Raw genomic sequence first — 24130 nt, forward strand, 5'->3', positions numbered from 1 at the left:
CCCTTAAACTCCAATTTATTCAAAACTCTGCCACCTGTATCCGCACGGCCATCACTCCCAGTCCTCACCAGGCATTACTGTGGAATTGATGCTGTTGGAAGCAATTTGGAAAAGCTTCCAGCAATAAAGCAATAACAAGTGGGAAACACTGTTTATCCTTTCCGCTCCCAAATCACTTTCTCTGGAAGATGAGGCAAAGCCTGTACATGTGCAACTAACAGCAGTTAGTCTTTAAATGTTATTATGCAGCCAATTTTGCAACTGTCTCTTTAATAACAATAAACAACTTAAGCTTGCTTCCTTACAAACTTTTCTAAGGAGCCATTTCATTGGAAGTCTCGAGTAGAGATTGAAATGATTATCAGTGTCTGCCTTTATACTGCAGTAATGTGAATCGCTTTCTCAGTTTGGTTGCAGCAGCCTATCAGCATTGCTTACCACTTTCCAATTGTGCTCTTGCAAACTGCATTTGTTATCAGCTCTGATTCTCTACCTTATGTGAACGCAAACTAAAAGCACATTACAAAAAGGGCACAAATATCAGAATTAAATGAAAATGTAAAAAAAAACAGTAAAACATATGTTCATTTCAGGACATCGATCGAATGAGATAATAACCCATTTAATGCCAAAAACGCCTCAATAACCTCACATAGGACAGCCCTGCCCCCAGTTCCAGTAAAGATAAGTACTGTAGCTTTGCGGCAATTTTTGTTTCAGAATACTTTTAATTTGGACTGAGCTAAATAAATGTTGGAAAAAGGTATTGGGCATGTGGCTTTAATTACCATCTTTGAAAATAATCTTTTCCTTAACATACTTGAAATATGGATGCTCCCAACTGAATTGAAAGAGATACTTAGTTCTGCTATTCAATCAGCTTACAAAGTGCTATGAAATGTGGCTGGTTTTCATTACATCGGAGCCAAAAAATCTATTGAAGATTAAAAGTAAGTTGATGTTTTGAGATGCCAGATGTTGGTTCAAAACTCTGGTCTTTTGTATTCCTTGATATTAACCAGTTACACAGGTCGGAAGTAATAAAAACAACATGAATTTAAAATAACCTTCAACTGTTCACATGCTCATTCCTGGGGAGAAATTCCACCTGGGTGTAGATTTACTCGATTTATGTAACATTTAGAGCATCTAGAAATTGGCAAATTGTTGTATTCTGTCTCAGCTTTGAAGTCGGCTTCCTTAAAAGATCTTACAGAGAACCAGCTTTAAAATTTGATTAAGAATTTTCAAAATTCTGGACGCTCTACATCGATACATAAACAGAGTAATTCCAGACCCAGGTGGAGTTTTCTCTTTCTAGCTTTCCTGACAGCCCAATTTTGGTTCATTATCTTTACTATTGTAACAAAAATCCAACGTATGATAATAATAATCCTTGCATTTGATATAGCGCTTTTCATGTCAGGAGGACATCCCAAAGCGCTTCACAGGACACACTGTAAAGTGAATTGACTGTATATTTGTGGGCGAACGCGGCAGCCAATTGCGCACAGCAATGTCCCACAAACAGTCGTAGATTGAAAATGACCAATTTATTATTGTTTTTGGTTTTGGAGGGATTATTATTAGGCTCTGTGTGGAGTAAGGAAACTTGCCCAAGGTTTCGCCCTCTGCCTGGAATTGAACTCAGGTCTCTCACTTGCAAAGCGAGTGCTCTAACCACTGAGCTACAGGACTCCTGATGGATAATAATTCAAATATTGTACTTCAATAGCTACACTACTTTCTGAATTTTTTCATTTTCACCTAGAATTTTGTTTTAAGAACCTGCTAAAACTATATCACAGAGTCATAAAGACGAGGAAATGCTGGGAAGATCCATGCTGAGTTTTGTCTGCAAAATCTACAGTCAATTCACTTTAGAGTATATTCTGTAAAACACTTTGAACCATCTTGAAGACTTGATAAGGTGCAATATTAAATGCAAGGATTATTATAGTTGACAGTGGGAATACTGCAATTGTCCCCGAACAAAGGAGGAGAAAAATAGGACTGGTTTAGTGTTGCTGATTGCTATCCAGTGACCAGTGATGGAAGGTGTACATGTGTGGATGTTATGTGACAGCACAATGAGTTGAACTTTTTATAATTCGGTACATTCATATTTCGAAACAGCCAATTGCTCTAAAACACACCATCTTTGGCATTGTTGAAAGGTTGAAATATTTGTGTTTTATGGCTTTGTTAAATTAAGCAGACTTATTTGCTCAAGAACAAATGTATTGAATCTATTTGAAATACTTACCACAAAACAATTATGCACCAGTAAATAGAAAATAGGAGAAGAAATTGCAGATGAATTCATCATAATTTTCTGAAGTTCCCTAGATTTGGAAATCGTGCACTTAGATTGGAAAATTGTGAATGTCACTCCTTTATTTAAGAAGGGAGGGAGGGAGAAACCAGGAAACTACAGATCTGTCAGCTCAATGTCAGTTGTAGGGAAAATACTGAATTCCATCATCAGGGACAGAGTGACTGAACACTTGGACAGGTATGAGCTAGTCAAAGAGAATCAGCATGGGTTTGTGAAGGGTAGGTCGTGTCTGACTAATCTAGTTGAATTTTTTGAGGAGGTCACTAAAATAGTGGATAAGAAAGTGTTTATGGATGGCGTTTACATGGACTTTTAGAAGGCATTTGATAAGGTTCCATACAAAAGATTATTAGCAAAAATGGAAGCAAATGGAATCGGAGATAACCTTGTGATGTGGCTTGGTAATTGGTTGGGAGGCAGGAAACAGAGAGTTGGGATAAAGGGAACATTCTCTGATTGGCGGGACATGACTGGGAGCATGTACTGGGAGCCCAGCCATTTGTCATATATATAAATGACTTGGATGAAGGAATAGAAAGTTTTATATCCAAGTTTGCAGATGACGCTAAGCTAGGAGGCTCAGTAAGTTGTGGAGATGGGAGTGGGAAGTTACAAAGGGACTTAGACAGATTAAGTGAGTGGGCAAAACTGTGGCAGATGGAGTTCAATGTAAGGAAGTGTGAGGTCATCCACTATGGACCGAAAAAAGATAAAGCAGAATATTTTTTTAATGGGGAGAAATTAAGAACTGTGGAGGAGCAAAGAGACTTGGGTGTCCATATCCACAAATCATTAAAAACTAGTTCCCAGGTGCAAAAAATAATCGAAAAGGTGATTGGAATGTTGGCCTTTATCTCAAAGGGGCCGGAAATACAAAGGGAAGAAATAATGCTTCAGCTTTACACAGGGGTTAGTCAGACCCCGTCCGGAGTACTGCGTTCAGTTTTGGGCACCACACCTCAGGAAAGGTATATTGGCCCTGGAGGGGGTGCAGGCAGCTTCACCAGAATGTTACCGGGCCTAAAGGGGTTAAGTTACGAGGAAAGGCTGTGTAAACTTGGATTGTATTCCCTTGAGTTTAGAAGATCGAGGGATGATTTGATTGAGGTGTTTAAGATGATAAAGGGATTAGATAGGGTAGATACAGAGAAGCTATTTCCTCTGGTGGGGGAATCCAAAACAAGGGGCATAGTCTTAAAATTAGAACCAGGACATTTAAGAGTGAAATCACAAAGCATTTTTTCTCTCAAAGGGTGGCAGAAATCTGGAATTCTCTCCCCCAAAAGGCTGTGGATGCTGGATCCATTCACACCTTCAAGAGTGAGGTTGATAAATTTTTGGAAGGTCAGGCTATTAAGGGATATGGGGAGAAAGCGGGAAATTGGAATTGAAAGGATTAGTTGAGGTACAAATCAGACATGATCTAATTAAATGGCGGAACAGGCTCGAAGGGCTGAATGGCCTCCTCCTGTCCCTATGTTCTTAAACCCTTTGTGACTGCACAAATCGCAAAGGTTATACATTTGGGGAGGAAGAATATGGTGAGCATATGTTGAACAGTAGCATTTTGAAAAGAATAGAATAGCAGAGTGTTCCAGGGCTTAATATATATAATTCTTTAGAGGACAAAGTGTCCATTTGCCTTCATGTAATTCTAGTTTTTCTAAATAAGGGTATGGAATATAAAACCATACAGGTGATGCTTAACTTGTATAAATTGTTAGTTAAACTATAGATAAAGTACACTGTGTTTGATTTGGTCACCACACTTTAGGAAGAATTTCAGGGCTATAGAGAGAGTTCAAAGGATTTACGTGGATAAAACAGGGATGAATAGTTTTACCTATGAAGAGATACTAGAGGAACGGGGCTTATTCTTACTGGAACACAGAAGGTTGAGGGAAACCTCGTAGAGGTGTTTAAATTTTAAAGGATTTTGATAGTCAATAGGGAGAAATTATTTCCTCCGGTTGGTGAGTCAGTGCCTAGAAGGCATCAATTTAAAATAATTAGCAAAGAGTAAAGAGGGAGACTAACTGAATAATTTTACACAGAATCATTAGAAAGCAGAACGTCCTTCCAGATGTAGTGGTCGAAGCAGGATCCATATTATCTTTCAAGTGAGCACTAGATAGATATCTAAAAATAAGTGATTTGTAGGGGCATGCGGAAAAAGCAGGTAAATGGGACTGAATGCATTGCTGCTTTAAAGAGCCAACGCACAATAATTGGCTGAATGGCCTCTTCTATGTTTTAAATTTTTATGGTTCCATTTATTCTAATTAAGTTCATAGAACACCAAAGGACATTCACAGAGCACAGAAATTGGATGTTAGTTTTTTACTATTATTAAAAAGCCGGTATCTCAATCGACTCTTTATTAACATTCAAAACAGTCCTCTGAACGTTTCTGGACCATCCATTTTCTATTTCTCAGACACACGGACGAATGGAACAGAATTTAATTTTTGCTGTTGTTTTTATTGTGCATTAGATATGAATCGTGTCATCAAAACTCAGTAGGTAGCACTCTCGTCTCTGAGTCAAAGGTTGTGCGTTCAAGCCCCAAGTCTCATGCCAGGAATTTAAGCTCATAGTCTAGGCAGTCAGTGATGTGCTATCAGGGGTCGTTCTTCAGATGAGACATTAAATTGATGCTCCATCTGTCTCTTCAAGGAGACAGTAAAGATCTCATAGCCCTATTTGAAAAAAGAAAGAGTTTCTCCTTGTGTCCTGGCCAACAATCCACCAGATGAAATTGGTCATTCACTTCATGGCTGTTTGTGGGACATTGCTATGCATAAATTGGCTGCGTCATTTGTCTGTAAACACACAGTCACGACAATTTGACCCGTTCCAATTGCATAATAAGGAGCTACATCAAATGCAAGGATAATTATTATAATTGTAACTATATCCTGATCTAAAAATCCACCTGATCTAAACATTGGGACTCCACAGCCATTTATGCTGACTCAATTCCAGATTATAATGCACATTTCATAGGAAACCACTGCCATTGAATTTAATGTAGGTTTCCAGTTTTTCTCTGTGATCCTGGTCATGATCCTGTGATCCTGATCCTTGCTTCATGACTTTAACCTTTTGGTTCCCGATTCTATTTCTAATAAACTAGACATTTTCACAGTCATCATTCAATATACATTTCTGATGTGCACTGATCTCTACACAGCAAACAAATGAAGTAGAATCCCATAACAACGTGTTTCATTATGATATGGATTCTTAGAGCAGGAATGGATTGTGGACCCCTATATTTACTTACTAAAAAATCGACAAGGTGTGCAGAAAGCCTGCCAGCAAACTTCAGAACACCAGCTAGGTTCTCACGCACTAAAAAATGATTAACTTGGTCATGAAATTGCCGTTAATGTTACTTTACTGCACATGTACAGGAAGTGATGTTGGTGGCAACATGACGACCCAGATGTCAGCCATTTTTAGCATGTGAAAATCTGACCGGGATTATGAAGGAGCTAGTTATCTACGTGCAGAAGCACTGACCAACAACTGAATTCTGTTATGACACTGGTTGGGCTTTAATGCACCCCATCTTCTCCCCCAACTACAGTGCTATCACAACAATAGCTTGCACTTCTATAGCGCCCTCCACGCAAATTAGTGTCTCATAGAGCTTATTGTAATCATAGGCTCTATTGTAATATATCTGGTATGCTTTTGATGTGGGGTGATGAAAGCACAACAATATCACAACAATAAGAACTATAGATAATATTTTGTAAGCCTAGATTTCCAATGTTTAATAAACAGGTGTCAGCCTGGCTGAAATGGTATCATTCTCACATCTGGATCAGAAGGTTGTGGGTTCAAGTCCTATATCAAGACTTTCAGCTCAAAGTCCAGGCTGTCATTCCAATGCAGTATTGGAAGAGCACTGCATTGTCATAGTTGTGGTCCATGAGACTTTACGAAACGCATTGATATGCTCTCCACATCAAATTGAGGTCCCATCTGCTTGTTCATGTGGAAGTTAAAGATCCTGTGGCATTATTCAAAACAGGATGAGTTTTCCCTAGTGTCCCAGGTAAAATTGGTCATTCATCTCATGGTGGTTTTGCAGTGTTCACCAAGAAATACAATGTCACTACACCTTACAGTAAATCCTGTGAAGAACTTTGAGGTGTTTTGGCAATGTGATAAGGCACTGTATCAAATTCAAGGTTACTTCTTATTATTATTATTGCCTTTGTAGAGCTACCTACCCAAGAGTTAAAAGTTATACAAAAGTGTTTACATATTTTATGCAATGGTACAGCGAACCTTTCAACATGTCAGATACTACAACACATTCAGTGGTTTACAGACTGAAATAACTATCAGCTAAATTGCTATAAGCACCATAAATATTGACAGATATCACAAGGACAATATATACACCATATAAAACAATAAGAACCATCATCATCATCATCCTTACATTTGGTATAGCGCCTTTCACATCTTAATAATAATACTAATGATCCTTGCATTTGATATAGCGCTTTTCACGTCGGGAGGACATCCCAAAGCGCTTCACAGAACACACTGTAAAGTGAATTGACTGTATATTTGTGGGCGAACGCGGCAGCCAATTGCGCACAGCAATGTCCCACAAACAGTCGTAGATTGAAAATGACCAATTTATTATTGTTTTTGGTTTTGGAGGGATTATTATTAGGCTCTGTGTGGAGTAAGGAAACTTGCCCAAGGTTTCGCTTTCTGCCTGGAATTGAACTCAGGTCTCTCACTTGCAAAGTGAGTGCTCTAACCACTGAGCTACAGGACTCCGCAATAATTAAATAATCGTCTTCTCCAATTTGCAAACCATATGTGAATCTAACTACTGTATATATTATGCAAAATAAAGATTCTAATCCTCTCTTTGACACTGTATAACTGAACAGAAATTTACATTGTTATAAAGTATCCAGAATATCTATTCAATATAATATATTTTTAAATTTGTTTTACAGGTCCTAAAGGGGAAACAGGACAACTAGGAACTGTTTATTTGTGTTTGTGTAGTGTTGGCTTTATACAGTAACCGATTTGGCAAATTGGAGCACAGTTTATGGAGCTACATTAATGGCATTTATCAATACTACACTAATTTTTTACAGCCAACCAGTAAACACAGGGTCACAACCAAACCACTGTGTACACACAAAACTACAATTAAGACCATAGCAGTTGACACAGTCTGCCTTACAGGATCAACTGGTACCTATAGTGTCTAAATTCTAAGTTTGTTCCAACAACAATTTATATAGTGACCTACATATAATATAATAATATTGTTCCTTCACCAGACAGACAACCAAATTAAATGTGGTAGTCTTTGATATGCCAGTGGATCTGATCGATATCCCTAAGATGTGACAATGATTTTTGTTATTGACTTTGTTGCTCAGGGTGAAACCTTGGGCAAGTTTCCTTACTCCACACGCCTAATAATAATCCCTCCAAAAAAACAAAGCAATAATAAATTGGTCATTTTCAATCCACGACTGTTTGTGGGACACTGCTGTGAGCAATTGGCTGCTGCGTTTCGCCCACAAATATACAGTCAATTCACTTTACAGTCTATTCTGTGAAGCGCTTTGAGACGTCGAGAAGACGTGAAAAGTGCTATATCAAATGCAAAAATTATTATTATATTATTATTGTTCAGGCTCTTAGTCATTTAATGTGTCTTGCCTATTTTAAAGAAAACAACTGCTTTGGTTAAGATTATGCTCTAAGGGAATGTTTAAATAGTGCTGATTTTCTAGTACTTTAGGATGTCAGAGTGGCTCAGTTGGAATTGCTCCTCCCTCACTTCTGGGTTAGAAAGTTGTGAGCTCAAAGCCCAATATTGAGTCTTGAGATTAATAGTCTAGACTGACAATCCAGTGAAATGTCTAGTGAGTGCTGAATTATCAGAGGTGAGTCCATCGACTTTTGGGATAGAGAAAAGATCTTTTTGTGCCTATTTTAGAATTCCTTAGAATATTTATGGAGTCCTGTAACTCAGTGGTTAGAGCACTCGACTCTCAAGCGAGAGACCTGGGTTTGATTCCCAGCAGGGTGAAACCTTGGCCAATTTTTGCTTACTCCACACGCCTAATAATAATCCTTCAAGAAAAAACAATAATAAATTGGTCACTTCAATCCACGACTGTTTGTGAGACATGCTGTGTGCAATTGGCTGCCGAATTTTGCCCACAAATATTACAGTCAATTCACTTTACAATATATTCTGTGAAGCGCTTTGAGACGTCGAGAAGACGTGAAAAGTGCTATATCAAATGCAAGGATTATTATTATATTATTATGAGAGGTAGCGTTCCAGAGCGCTTGACAGTGGCGGAATCTGACTCTACGCCAAGGGGAGAGGGAATCGGGCAGAGACCGTAAATATGATCAAAAAATAAGTTCTTTAGGCAGGATTTGTAGTTGGGAGGGAGAGGGCAAGTTGGAGGGATTGAGGGAGAGATTTCCAGAGTTTTGGGGAGTAGTGGCTGAAGGTCACTGATGGTGGAGCGGACAAGGGACAAACAGGAGGTCGGAGCCAGCTGGTGGTGGAATATGGGGTAAGAATATTGGATAGGTAGAAAGATGCCAGGGCATGAAGGGGGTTGAAAACGAGTGAGAGGATCTTAAAATCAATCCATTAGGTGATTGGGAGCCAGTGGAGCCTGGCAAGGACTGGTGTGATGGAGGTATGGAGTTTTGCACAGGTGAGTATCCAGGCAGCGGAATTTGGGATTAATTTTGTATATGGGGGAGTTGGGGTGACCAGCGAGGAGGGCATTAGAGTAGTCCAGCTGGGAAGTGCCGAAGGCGTGTACAAGGGTTTCGGCTGCGTCAGTTGTGAAGTACGGATGGAGGCGGACAATGTGACGGAGATGGAAAAAAGAGATCCTGGTCAAGTCATTTACTCACCAAAATGTATATATTGTTGTTGATGAGACTGGAGAACATCAACAATGAAATTACATTTGTATAGCGCCTTTCACCTCGGGAGGACATCCAAAGTGCTAGACAATGAGTGTTTCGGACCCGAGCTGGGGGTCAGGATCTGGGAGGGTGAAGGGCGGGGGGGGGAAGGAGGGTGACCAAAGGCACGGTCGAAGAGTAGGGTCTTGACACAGGTCTTGAAGGAGGCAAGGGAGGGGGTGAGGCGGAGGGACTGCGTGAGTTCCAGAGGGTGGAGGCATAGTGGCTGAAGCAGGCCAGAGCCCACAGAGCGGGGGGTGCGAGCAGGTTAGTAGGGGATTTGGACAGTTGGCAGTCTAGGATATTGTTCGTTACAAACAAGATAAAACATACCAACATGGAGTCTTTAGTCTGTAATAACTCAGATATGTTACAGTGAGTAAAGACCGAGACAAAATTTTAAAACTGCGCATTTTCAAGCTTGGGCATTGTTTCTGTTGGGCTGGCTGGCATAACCGCCTGCAAAAATCAAACTAGGTATTTACCTATGGTTTCATAACTTCAGAAAGATCACAATCTGTTTTTGCTTTTGATATAGTGCCTTATCCAAGGATTCACACTCCACCTCCGAGCCAGTCCTGAACCTTGGCGTTTTGTTTGACCCTCAACTGTCCCTTCTACCCCACATTCGTGCCATGACCCGCTCCGCTTATCCCACCTCCGCCACATCACCTAGCTCAACCACTGCCTCCCCTCAGGCTGCCGAAACTTTTTTCTGCACAGAAAATGGCTTTTTGGAACGTCATGTCTTGCTGCTACCTATGTTTTCAAATTAATCCCACCCTCTTTCTGAAAGCATGCCGTTTTCAACATCTATCTAGACAGGAGGTGAGCTTCTAGTCTTGAATTCCTATATTGCTCCAATCATGCAAATTCAATCCAATAGTAAGGGTCACAGCACACAACCCTTTGCCACCAGCAGTACAACCGTTATAAAATAGGGATGAGATCACAACCTTGCACTCCCACTACATGCAACTTAAATAATAAAGTAATCATCCTTGCATTTGATGTAGCGCTTTTCATATCTTCTAGACATCTCAAAGCGCTTGACAGAATATACTGTAAAGTTCATCATCAAAACCAACACAATATCTAAATAGAAAACCTACAAGAGATAATAATCCTTGTATTTGATATACACCCTTTTACATCAGGACATCGCAAAACTCTTCACAAAGTTTAGTGCAAAGTGTAGAAATGTTATTTTGTAGGTGAACAAGGGACACAACTTACACTTATCAAAAGGCTGGCACCCTACCTCTGTAACCTGATAATTCCTTGTGGACCTGTCCACTCTGCAGGTTCTGGTGTGCTCCATGTCCTCCCTCCTCTTTGGTCATCCTCCTATCCCTAACCGCCCTGCACTTCACCCTTCCGGATTCCAAACCCAGCTCAGGTCCAAATCCTTAACTGTCTAGCACCTCCCAAAATGAAAGGTCTATACAAATGTAATTTGTTGTTGTCTGTAAGTACCTTTACCTGAAGCTAAATGCAAAGGGTGGTGTGGTGGAGGTAAAGAGGAAAGGTTAATGTAAGGCAGAGGTGGAGAAGATGCTCCAGAGACCAAGTGCAAGAAAATGAAAGCTCAGCTGCCAATGGTGAAGGGGCAAAAGATGTACAGCATGCCAAAATTTGCAGCGCGGGAGGGAAGGAGACTGCTAGGACAACAACTAGCAATGATGTGAGAGCAAGGATCGTGAATTCAATCTGAGGAAGCAGGCGTGATGGGCTGTAAACAAATGTTTTAAAATGTAAGAATCTATGAAAGCCATTTAATGCTCCATTTGTGTCAAATTAGTGAGTTTCTGGCATAATGGCAATAGTCTAAGGAGATATTTGAACAGCACAAATTATCAGTAGAAAGTCATTAATTTTTTAAAAAAAGTTTATTTCAGAAGCATTTCAAAAAGGTCAACAAAACAAAAAGCTGCAACTTTTAAGCAATTACTGAGTGGCAAATAGTAAACTATGACGTCTTCCTTCCACCGCCCCCCCTTCCACATAAAACTAGTTTGTGCTGTGCACCAACATAAACTTGCTCTTACCATGCCAATTCATAACCCCACACTCAAGGCAAGTGGCAAACAAACACCACTAAGAACAAAGACAATGGGACACCCAAAGACATTTTCGTAGTGTGTTAACTATACAAAACAAAAAAACTGTACAGTTTAAAATCAAATTCTCATATACATAGCCTTATATATTTAATTTTTTTTTAAAGGAGCAAAGTGTGTACAGGGGTGGGGGTAAATGCTTTAACTGAGAAGTTTTGCTTTAAGCAAAATAAATGTTTAATCATCGTCATCTTCATCATCCTCATCATCTTCTTCCTCCTCATCATCCTCATCTTCATCTTCCTCTTCTTCCTTAGCTTTCTTCTTAGATTTTTCAGCTTTGGCAGTGAAATTCTTAACACTGTCAGGCTTTGTTTTAGCACGATATGCTGCAACATCCTGAAAATCAAGGGGTTCATCATAGCATTATGTACTAAGTGCCGACTGAATTAATATTCAGAACCGCCATGAGTCTTTTAGCAAAATTTCCATCTTTAGTAGTGTAGCTTTTCCCCCACCACAAATAATTCAAGCCCATAAAAGAGAGAATTAGATAATTACTCAAAGATATATTAATGATTATGAGAGAACAAAGAGTGGGATCAGATTAATTGGCTCAAGTGGATAAAAATACCAATAGACACAAGTGCCTGAATTTCCCATTTCTGTGTTGTAACATTCCATGTATTCAGCTGACAATACAATGAATTCTAGATAATGACTATCATCTAAATCAGAAATGATACAATCAAGTAATAAATTAGATGTGACAGCACCTCAGGACTTCTTCCTGACATGAAAAGCGCCATATTAACTTGTTGAGCTGTAAATTAAATAATCGATATGTATTTTTTCCAAGTTCAGACTCATTGTAGGAGAAAAATATCAATGGGACATTACAACCGGTCCCAGTCATGCCCAAGTTGAAATGACTATTTTCAAGCACTTTGAGTCATCCTGCCGACGTGAGGTGTTATACAAGTATAAATTGTATGGATTATAGCTTCCTTCATTAGAATTGATGCCATTCATTGGACAATGCATGGATTTTGCAGTTCAACGTTTAATTTAATGGATATTTACCTTTTTGTATTTTTCTTTCAGCTTGTCTGCTTGCTGTTCATATGGCAACTTTTCCTCTGATCCCATTGCATTCCATTTCTCCCCCAGCTTTTTAGCTATATCCCCAATGGACAGTCCGGGACACTCTTCTCTAATCTTGGGTCGGAGATGCGCCGAGAATATAAAGAAACCAGATCTGGAATCAATTAATAAACAAATTTGTAAATAAAATTCTCTGAAAGTGGATTTACTTCTGTACAGCGAGATCAGAGCCGCTCCTATAATAGAATGAGATCTGAAATGCATCAAACTTATTTTCCCCCCACCCCTGGAGAGAGATATTGTATTGTACAAATACATTAACTGTATAGTGGGTTACTGCTTTAAAGTTGGAAACCACTTACGGAGGTCTCTTTGGTGCATTGGGGTCCTTCTTTTTCTTCTGCTTCTTCGCACCTTTTGGTGGTACATAATCCTTCATTTCACTCTCGTAGCGCTTCTTGTCTTCTTTTGACAGTTCTTCGAACTTTGATTTCTCTTTGGCAGACATAGTCTTTAGGGAGACACGTTTTGTTAAGTGAAATCCGAAGAATAGTTACAACCCGAGTGTATAAAGTACAGGAGCCTTTGCCACCAGCGGTACAATCTTTATAACAGAGATGAGATCGCACTTGCACTCCCACTGGGTGCAAGTTCACCATCACAACCAACACAACACCCGAATAAAACACGGGGTGCCAGGGGCAGCTCACTCCCGGTTATTACCTCTATTAAGCGCGAAGTTACATCTTAAAAGCTGACGCATTGCGTTCATTTCACTTCAGAATGAGAACAAAAGAATTAGCCAAAAAAGAACCGTGTGCCGGAGACGGAGAGCCGCTTACCTTCCACCTCTCGGAGCACTTCTTTGAGAATTCAGTGAAGGACACCACTTTCTCGGGATGCTTCTTTTTGTGTTCTTCCCGGCATGTTTGGACAAACAATGCATACGAGGTCAATCTGCCTCGGGGTTTCTTTGGATCACGGGCCATTTTGCGCTTGATCTTTAATAATAAGGGCAATTGTTGACTTTTTTCCTCCCCCCTCCCCCCCCCCCCACTCCCCACACACATCCCCATCCCAACCCCATCCCGTTTCGTGCAGTTTTTCGAGACGCATCAATTCGTCGCGTTCAGTTAAAGTCAAGCTCTCGGGTATTTTTTTTTTGTAGCGGTGGGAGGACGATACAAACCCCGTGAAACCTTCAGGGTAAAACCGGTCCTGACTCGACGCGTAAAATAATAACTGGAGCTATCCGTCCCGGCAGGTCGCCTCCAGCTCGGTCCTCAAGCGAAGTAGTTTGGCTTTAAAAACCCGAACACCATTTACCATTGCCCTCCTCTCTCTCTCTCTCTCTCTCGCTCTCTCTCCACATCCACTGCACAAGACGCGGTTTAAAAACTTCACAACACGAACCCCCCGTGAATTTGCACCCGTCGCAGCGCTTTAAAATTCCGGGATAACAAGGCTTCCTTTCACAAAAAAAATACCCACAACAAAACGAAAAAAAAATATCCCACCACCAGTCGCGCTTTGTTTCAAAAATACCAGAGAGAGAGAGGGAGAGAAAAACACAACATAAAAACGGCTCAAAAAAGGGACGCGAAGTTCCCCCCCCCCTCCAAAATTCAACTCGGGGGGGGAAACACCCTCGAGATTATCGGTTGAAAGTGAACCTTTTTTTGAGGTAAAAAAAAAAATTTTTTTCCTCTTTTTTTAATTCTTCCCGCCATTTTGTCAGTTAAAGCCAGTTTCACGCACACCCACACAAAAAAAAACACACATTCGCGGGTTTCTTTCTTTTTTTAAAAAAAATAAAAAACCTTTCGCTGCGTGGTCTGTTTTGTTTAAAAAAAAACCCCAAAAAAAAACACACCCCTCAGCACTTCCGCGATCCTCCCTCCAGTCGCGGCAATGGAGAGAGAGAGAGAGAGAAAATAAAACACGCACAAAGTCAAGGCTTCTTCTCTGACTTTGCTCTGTCACCTTCCAGTTATATTTGGTTGTCGTCGTCCCCCCTCCACACACACACACACACACACCCTCTTCAGTTTCTCGCCCGAGTTCGCCGCTCAGAAACCCTCACACTTCAAACACATTTTTTTTAAAAAAAATGTCCTCCTCCTCCCCCCCCCCCCCTCCCCACCACACACAAAAAATAATATATTTTTTTACAAAAATAAACCTTAAAAAAAAAGGGTCATTGGCCACGAAGGAGAATTCTCCCCGTCGAAAAAAAAAAGCCCAAGTCTTGAGGTAAAAACTCTATAGCGTGTCCGTGTGTGTGTGTGTAGTGTGGAGAGCTATGGCGGAAAAAAAGAAACGGGAGGAAAGGAAATAAAAAAAACAACAATATTCCTTCTTCCACTGTCACAAACATCTCCTCATGAGAGAAAGTGCCCCTCGAATGGCGCCAGAAGACGACTCCCGGGCACCTCCCGTCGCCGGGAGGCGGTTTTGCCCGTTTTTTCCCGCTCTTGTGGCACGGTTTACCGAGAGCTAATGCTTTGTACCAAGTTTTTCAGTGTCAGCGCTGAGCGGGCTATGGCCGCTTGTCTGTAACACGCACAGAACATGGCTCCCATCTTGATTGAGACACAACAGAGAGTGGGGGGGGGGGGTGAAGCAACAGCAACCCCCTCCCCATTCGGATCCCGCTTTCAACCCTCAAAACCCCTCGGAGCGACTCGAGAGACACGGCGACGGACAGCGGAGAGTCCGGGCTACACGCAGCCGAGGTCAAACCCCGGCGGGGACGACTCTTTGGGCCGCTGAGCGCCGTTTGGAAAAGTTGTAAAAGCCAACTCGCCTCCTCTGCACGGCGCTGTGCTGCTTAAATGGCTCTCGCTTTGCAAGTCAGCCATGTTAACAAGCGAGAGAGCGCGCACTCGGCAGCCGAGACGCTCTCGTCTCGCCCCAGCCGCTAAAACCTCCACCCACAAAATAAAGCGTTAGAAAATAAGCGAGAGACATGGAGAGGGTTGTTTTTATCTGTACAAATACCGCTGGTTCTGTGGTCGTTGCCCTGCGGTCACTCATTCGCTGTCGCTGTCTTCGCTGCAATGGCTGGGCTCGCGAGCTACGCAGCCCCAGTACCCAACATTGCCGCGCTCCCATTGGCCGCCGCCGCCTCAGCGCGGCCCGCCATTCGTCCACCGCCCTCCATTGTTCTGGGCACAGGCGACCTGCCATTGGTCAGCAGCGGGTTCAACGTCAGCCCAGAGCGAAAATGCGCGCAAATACAAACGGCTGAAGAAGGAGACAGAGAGATACATACACTACATTACACACTCAGAGACGTGGTGAGTATACACACAGCGGTAAACAGGGACATCTATCACAAGGAGAGGGATACGCGCATTACACACACGGAAAGAGACATCCACCACAGATAGGCAGAGGTGCACACATTCTGCACAGAGAGGTAGACAGGGGCATCTGTGACAAATACACATTTCACCCACAGACTGATACAGAGAGGGAGAGACACCCGCATACACTGCACACAGAGACATGGGGAGTACACACACAGCAGTAGACAGAAGCATCTGGTCCCAGAGAGCGATATATTAACATTACACAATGATACAGAGAGAGACATCCACCACAAAGAGGGAGGGAGACACGCTTACTGCACACAGAGACATGGCGAGAAGCGAACACAGAGCGACACAGATATCCACCACCACACGGAGATACTGCACACATGTACCACATGTGTCAGCCTGGCTCGGTGGGAGCAGTCTCCCCTCCGAAGGTTGTGGGTTCAGGGAGGAATCCCAGGGTCCAAGATGACACTCCAAAGCAGTGTATGTTGTATGTTGTTGTTGTATGTTGAACTGTCGGAGGTACTGTCCTTCAGATGGGACGTTCAACCGGGGTCCCGTCCCGCTGCTCAGGTGGACGGTAAAGATCGCTTTGCACTGTGAGAAAAGCGGGATTTTCATTACGGTATATTAAATGCTTCGTGCAATATTTGCAAATATGAACTCGTATTCACCAAAGTCCTGTGATTACTAGAGAAAGAGAAAGAGAATGGGGAATCGGGCTCACCGACCTCTCGCCACTGTATTCTTGTTCATGTCCAGGTTTACTCTCAAGACAGTTCTGTCAGTGTGGGGAGTCCAGACAGCTCCAACTGTCTTGGAATAGAGGTGAAAGGGTCTCGACATTTCTGCAGTCGGTGGGCGTTAAAGACCCCACAGGAGTGGCAACAGTATGGGAGTTGCTCCTGTTGTCAGTGCCAATACTTTCACAGATTAATTGGCCATTCACTATGAAGCAGTTGGCGTATGATTCCTGCATTTGCTTTCAAAAAGACATTGAACCCCGATGGTGATTACTTTTTTCGATATTTTGGTTGTGTTGCAAAATACTTTGTTCGGTAGACTTTTCCAAATGTTTACCACTTGAAGTCAACGTTCTATGATGTTATAACGATACTCGGTTCTCTCGTCTCTCGTGCGTTTGAAGTAACAGTCTGGGTTTACCTTTTCTGTACCATTTCATGTTTTGTGTACTTTGATGAGGCACTTCCTGCCCACTCTGAAAAGTTTTTTTTCGATGTTTCATCACTCTTTCTTTACAGCTCTTCCTTTAAACTTGTTGCTATTTATTCATCCAGAATCCAGATCGTGATGAACCCCTCCATTTCAAACTCTATAATTATAATTATATAATTCCTAAACATTATAATTACTGTACTTGGATCTTACTCAAATACAATAACTTATTCTAAATACCCCAAGTTAGGTTTAATAACACAAGGGAGTCACTCCCAGTGTCCAGGCAATCTCCTGAGTAACAATATTTACTTAATGGCTATTTGTGAGACATTGCTGTACACAAATTGTCTACACAAAACACAATCCCTGGGCATTCCTCAGGGCTCTATCTTTGGTCCTCTGTTCTTCACTATCTATAGACTTCCACTCGTTAATATCATCCACGGACATGGGGTTCGTTCTACCTGACGTGATTAGAAGGCATCAGTTTAAGACAGCAAACAAGTAAATGGGTAAGTTAGAATTTGTTTTCACACACAGAGCAGTTAGAGTATGGAATGCCCTACCGGGAGCAGTGATGGAAGAGGAATCCATATTAGCTTTGAAAAGAGAACTAGATAAGTACCTAGAAAGGAGTCAACTACAGGGATATGGGGAAAGGCCAGATAAATGAGACTGAAAGGATTGCCTTTAAAAGAGCCTATGGTTCTATATATGCAGATGACACGCAACTCTATCTCTCTGCATCCACCCTCGAATTCGAGATCATTGCTTTTCTGACCAATTGCATGTCAGTCATCAAGTCCTGGATGAGCGCTAACTTTCTTCAGTTGAATGTTGAGAAGACACAAGCTCTGCTCCTTGGCTCCCTTCAGTACCTTCTCGCCTCAGACACTGATAGCATCAATCACACTCCACCTCACGAACCAGGTGCAGAATCTTGATGTCTTTTTGGATTCTCAAGTGTCCTTTAAACCCCACACTCCATGCTCATACCCACTAAGTTTCACATTCAAATCACTCTTATCTAACCTCCTCTTTAATTCTTTCTTTTTTTATCTTAAATTTGCGTTCTCGTGACTGACTCCCTGATCAGTGGAAAAATCTACCTAGTTAATAATTATATACCAATCATAGAATTATGCAGCACAGAAGGAGGCCATTCGGCTCATCGTGTCTGTGCCGGTTCTTTGAAAAGAGCTATCCAATTCAATCCAACTCCCCCGCTCTTTCTCCGTAGCAAACTTGTCCTCCCCAGCACCCTTGTGGGCAAGGAAAAAAATTCTCCTTACCTTCCCTCTGTTTCTTTTAACAACTATTTTAACTCGGTGTCCTCGGGTTACCGACCCACCCGCCAGTGGAAATGGAAATCATGATTCTTCATAATCTTGGAACACCTCAGATCTTTCTTTAAACTTCTCACCTCAAGTGAAATATACTCAAAATCTACAGGTCTCTCTTTCGATTCATTGTCTACATATGTTGCACTTTTTATTTCCTTTTTTTTCCTCACCCTCGTATTCAAGTCACTGCACTCCTCTGCACCCCCCTACCTCTCTGACCTCCTTTCTCCTCAGCACAGTACCCGTTGCCTTCGTTCCTCCGCCTCTGGCCTCCTCCTTGTCCTCCGAGGCCTCCGCTCCACCCTCAGCGGCCATGCCTTCAGCCACTATGCCCCGAGGCTCTGGATCTGCCTTCCTCACTTCCTTCGTCTCGCTCCCTCCCTTCCCATTTTCAGGTCTCTGTTGAAGACCTTTCTTTTCGACCGCGCCTTTGGTCACCTTCCCACCCCTCCCCCTGGCTCGGTCCCGGGATCCTAAACTGTAAAGCACTCTGAGATGCTGTCCGGCGTGGAGGGCGCTATTTAATCTAAGTTGTTGTTGTTGTTTTGGGGAGTATGTTTTGTTCACATCCTTTTGTTGCCCTCCAAACTGGTTTGTGTCAGAGCCCTATTCCTTGATGATATAATAATTTTAGCACATTATAAGATTATGGATGAGGCATCAAACTGGAATCTTGTCTGCCTTTTATGTGCTCATTAAAGGTCTCAAGGAACTCTTTCAAAATGCTTTTTCTTCTATAACCACCTCCTGCACCTCTGAAATCCTCAACTTTCCTGGGCTCTCCCTCAGACTCACCAAATCCGTGAGCAATTTAGGTGTCAGGTTTGATCCCCAGTTTTCCTTTCTACCCCAGATCTGTTCTCTGACCTGGACTGCTTTTTCCCACCTCCGCCACATTGCTCGACTCAATCCGTACCCCCAACCAACGCAGTCAAAATCATCGTCCACGCCTTTGGCACTTCCTGGCTGGACTATTCCAATGCCGTCCTCGCTGGTCTCCCCAACTCCACCATACACAAAATTCAATTAATCCAAAACTCTGCTGCCCGGATACTCACCCGCACAAATCTCCTTAGCTCCATCGCTCCATCACTTTTCAAATCCCTTCATACCCTCTCACCTCCCTACCTATCCAATCTGCTTACCCCCTAAACCACCACCATCCGCTGCGTTCGCTCAGCTGGTGCCGGCCTCCTGTTAGTCCCTTGTACCCTCTGTTCCACCATCGGCGACCGGGCTTTCAGCCACTATGCCCCGAAGCTCTGGAACTCTCTCCCTCAATCCTTCTGCCTTGCCCCCTCCCCCACCACTTTCAAATCCTGCCTAAAAACCTTCATTTTTGAACGTGCTTATGGTCACCTCCATCGTCTCTCTCCCCCTGACAGTTCTGCAGTTCTGACGAAGGGTTGTGGACCCAAAACGTTGACTCACTTTCCTTTCTCCATAGATGCTGCCTGACCTGCTGAATGTTCCCAGCGACTTCTGTTTGTGTTTTCAGATTTCCAGCATCTGCAGTATTTTGCGTCTTGCGTTTGATATGGTGCCTTTCACATTGAGTGGACATCTTAAAGTCCTTCATAGGATTTATTATAATCTTTAATGACTGGTTTTCATGTGCCAATTTGCACCCAGCAATATCCCACAAATAGCCTTAAAGTGAATGATATCAAATTCAGACATTTTTTTGGTCATATTCGTATTTTTAAATACAACTCTGAAACATTATCCTGGGTATTCATCATTCTGGGTCCAAGTTTTCAAGTCTGGAAATACTACATGTGAATGCAACAGAACTAACAAAATAAATTACCCATAAATAGGTAAAGTAGTAAACAGTGAGGAGGATAGTAGCAGACTGCAAGAGAATATAGACAGACTGGTAAATAATAATAATATAATAATAATAATCCTTGCATTTAATATAGCGCTTTTTACGTCTACTAGACGTCTCAAAAATATTAGTTCAGCAGTGACCATTCCATTTCATTCCATTCAGATGAATTTAGATGAATATCCTAATCCTTGAATGGATTGCAACAACAGAATATAACAAAAGTACTCAAAACACAAATGTACTGCAATTGTTCACTCCAAGGTGGAGTGCTGAGAATTTGTTCTCCTTGGAGAGATAATAATAATAATAATCCTTGTATTTGATAAAGCACTTTCCACATCTTCAAGCGCTTCACAGAATATACTGTGAATTGACTGTATATTTGTGGGCGAAACGCGGCAGCCAATTGTGCACAGCAGTGTCCCACAAACAGTCGTGGATTGAATGACCAATTTTTTTTTGAAGGATTATTATCCTATCCATTAGAGATTTAATTTGTAGGATTAACAGAATATGAGTGGGAAGAATCCCTGCCCCAGTGGTCTTTCCGAGTCCTGCTGACGAGCCAACAACAACAACAAAATTATATTTATATAGTGCCTTTTACGTCAGGAGGACGTCCCAAGGCGCTGGACAGAGTTACGGACCCGAGCTGAGGGTCGTAGAGGGCAGGGGGGGAAGCAGGGAGATCGAAAGCACGGTCGAAGAGGAGGGTCTTGAGGTGGGTCTTGAAGATGGTGAGAGAGGGGGCGAGACGGAGGGACTGCGGGATGGAGTTCCAGAGGGTGGGTGCAGAGTGGCGGAAGGCCCGCCCGCCGATAGTCGAGCGAGCAAGGCGGGGCATGTGAAGCAGGTCGGAGCCCGCTGAGCGGAGGGAGGAAAACAGGATGGTAGGAGTTAGGAGGTCACCGAGGAAGGGGGGAGCAAGACCATGGAGGGCTTTGGAAATGAGGACTAGGATCCTGAACGGTATCCTCTGTGTGATGGGAAGACAGTGGAGTTGGCCAAGGATGGGGGTGATCGGGCCGCGGAGCCTAGTGCAGGAGAGGACATGGGCTGCAGAGTTCTGGATGATCTGCAGCCTGTGGAGGGAGGAGTTGGAGAGGCCGACAAGCAGGGAGTTTGCATAGTCGAGCCTCGGTGTAATGAAGGCATGTATGAGGGTTTCGGCAGCCTACAGTGCAAGTCAGTGTCAGAGCCGGGCGACATTGTGGAGGTGGGGGAAGACAGAGCGGGTCATGTCATCAGCACTGCCCTGGAGTACTGCAAGCCTGGCTAGTTCAGGAGCTGAACTGCTCAGAGTATCACAAAGGATTGGTTTGATTCCAAGCATGTCAATTCGGCATCAAAGAGTCTCCACTTACTTCCTTCTCTTATCTTATTTAACTTTTGCCGCTTAATGTATCTTACTTTACTTGCTTAGCTTACTTATGAACTTCTCTTACAACAGAGCACCTTTTCCAACTTTTATTCTCAGGATACTCAACTCTCACCACTACAAGCCCATTACACTTTAGATTAACTGCCTCAACTGTCTCACCTACGGTAAATGTAAAATCGGCAGCCCTACATTCCAGATTACCTGCTGATTTTCCAGCTCCAGTCTATTGCTTGTTCCCCAGATGATTCACTCCCATTAACAGTAGCCAAGCCTTCATCTTCCATGTCTTTGTGTGAAACTCTTTCAAAACTATTTATCTTGCTACTCATCTCCTTGCCTTCAAAATACAGTGCAGTTCTCTTATTTCACTGCTGCGTTCACCACTGCATTTGTCAAGTGACCTCTACCATTCAGAATAACTAGAGCAGCAGCATCATGCTACGCCACCACCTCCAAATGATCCTCCAAATAACATAATGTTCTGACTTGGACATTTATCACCTTTCATTGTCGCTGAATGAAAATCCTTGAACATCCCACCAACACCGTGAGGACTGCAGCAGTTTAAAGAGAAATGGCAGGAACAACTAACGATGGGCAATAAATTATTGCGCAGACAGTATTGTACACAACCAAATGATGAGTTCTTTTTTGAGACATTCTTTTACGTGATATACTTACGTAATTGCAGTTTTTTTCTTCGTGGCGTCCCATAATTAAGCTGCTTTATTGCTCTTGACTCTCGTGATCTTATTTCAAGCTCTCAGACATTATCGGTTGAATTTTATCTTACAAAAATAACACTGCTGCAGAAGGCGGAGCTGGGAGGTAAGGACAGAGGTAGGGATGGCGTAAAGGAAGCAATGACAACAACTTACATTTATATGCCACCCTTCATACAGGATAGCATCTTGGAGTGCTTAACAATGGCGGAGTCAACGCTGAGCTGGGGGAGGCAGGAGATGACCACCATCAAATAGGAAGATCTTCAACAAGAACAACTTGCATTTATATAGCGTCCTTCACTTGGGGTGGTGTCCCGGAGTGCTTCACAGTGGTGGAGTCTGACAACAAGCCAAGGTGGGGGGGGAGATGACCATAAGCACGATCAAAAAGGAAGGTCTTCAGGTGGGATTTGAAGGTGGGGAGGGAGGGAGAGGGCAAGGTGGAGGGATCAATGGAGAGAGTTCCAGAGTTTTGGAGCATAGTGGCTGAAGGCACGGCCACCGATGGTGGAGCTGAGGGCACAGAGACAATTAGGAGGCCGGAGCCAGCCGAGCGGAGGCAGTGGGTGGTGGAATGGGGTGTAAACAGGTCAGGTAGGTAGGAAGGTGCGAGGGAATTAAGTGATTTGAAAATGAGAGGATCTTAAAGTCGATCTGTTCGGTGATTAGGAGCCAGTGGAGCATAACTGGTGCGATGGGTATACAGAGTTTCATGCAGGTGAATATCTGGGCAGGGGAGTTTTTAATTAATTGGATTTTGTGTGTGGTGGAGCTGGGGAGACCAGCGACATTGGACACTGGAAGAGTCCAGCCGGAATGGCATGGACGAAGGTTTCAGCTGCATCGGATGTGAGGTATGGACAGAGGTGGGCAATGCCAACAAGGTGGAAAAAAGTGGGCTTGGTCAGGGATCGAATGTGTGGTAGAAAGAAAAGCTGGGGATTGAACCTGACGCCTAAGTTGCGCACGGGTTTGGAAAGTCTGAGGGAAAGCCCGGGGAGGTTGAGGAGTTCAGACCCACAGGAGAGAAGACATTGACAAGAGCCAAAGAGTATGGCTTCTGTCTTGCCAACATTCAGTTGCATTCTTCAGCTGTGATCTGAAAATGGGCAAGGCAGAGGGATTGAGGGAGATAGTTTCGGAGAATTTGGGCTGAAAGCATGGGTGCCAATGGAGTAGAAAGGACAAGGGACAAGCAGGAGGCCGAAGCCAGCCGAGTGGAGCTGGCGGTGTGGGGAGTCAGCAGGTCGCAGAGGTAAGAAAGTACCAGGGTGTGAAGGTATTTGTAGACGAGTGTCAGAATCTTGGAGTGGATCCGTTCTGTGATAAGGAGACAGTGGAGCTTGGCGAGGACTGATGTGATGGGGGTATGGAGTTTAGAGCCAGTGAGTATACGGGCGGCGGAGTTGGAGAGACCAGCAAGCAGAACATTGGAATAGTCAAGGCAGGAGATGACAAAAGCATGGACGAGGGTTTCGTCTGCATTGGGTGTGAGGTACAGTTGGAGGCAGACAATATTTCAAAGGTGGAGGAAAGTGGAAGGAACTGATCCACTGATGCCTAGTTTGGTAATGAAAGCGTGGATCAGTGTCTCGGCAGCCTGCAGGGAGAGATAGCGGTGGAGGCGGGCAATCAATGTTGCTGAGGTGCATTAGGCAGAATGGGTCATGGCACGGATATGGGGATTAAAAGACAGTTGAGAGTTGAACAAGACACCAAGGTTCGTACTGGCTCGGTGAGATGGGAGAGTGTATCCATGAATAGTGATACTGTCAGTGCCTGAAGTGAGGAGGCGCTGACAGGAGCCAAGTTGGAGGCCCTCGACCTTGCCATTCGACTGGAGA

The 24130-nt window shown here is 43.1% G+C and overlaps 1 protein-coding gene across 1 annotated transcript; it reads right to left on the reverse strand.

Moving 5' to 3' along the window:
• Positions 1 to 11218: 11218 nt before the first annotated feature.
• hmgb1 (high mobility group box 1) lies at positions 11219 to 15561 on the reverse strand. Its single transcript, NM_001292579.1, is given in 5 exon segments — positions 11219 to 11796; positions 12481 to 12655; positions 12864 to 13012; positions 13344 to 13502; positions 15502 to 15561. Coding segments are annotated over 5 exon segments (681 nt in total). The 5' UTR covers positions 15538 to 15561; the 3' UTR covers positions 11219 to 11634.
• Between the last annotated feature and the right edge of the window lie 8569 nt (positions 15562 to 24130).

Source organism: Callorhinchus milii, unplaced genomic scaffold, assembly GCF_018977255.1.
Source record: "Callorhinchus milii isolate IMCB2004 unplaced genomic scaffold, IMCB_Cmil_1.0 Scaffold4, whole genome shotgun sequence".
Classification (NCBI taxonomy): Eukaryota; Metazoa; Chordata; class Chondrichthyes; order Chimaeriformes; family Callorhinchidae; genus Callorhinchus; species Callorhinchus milii.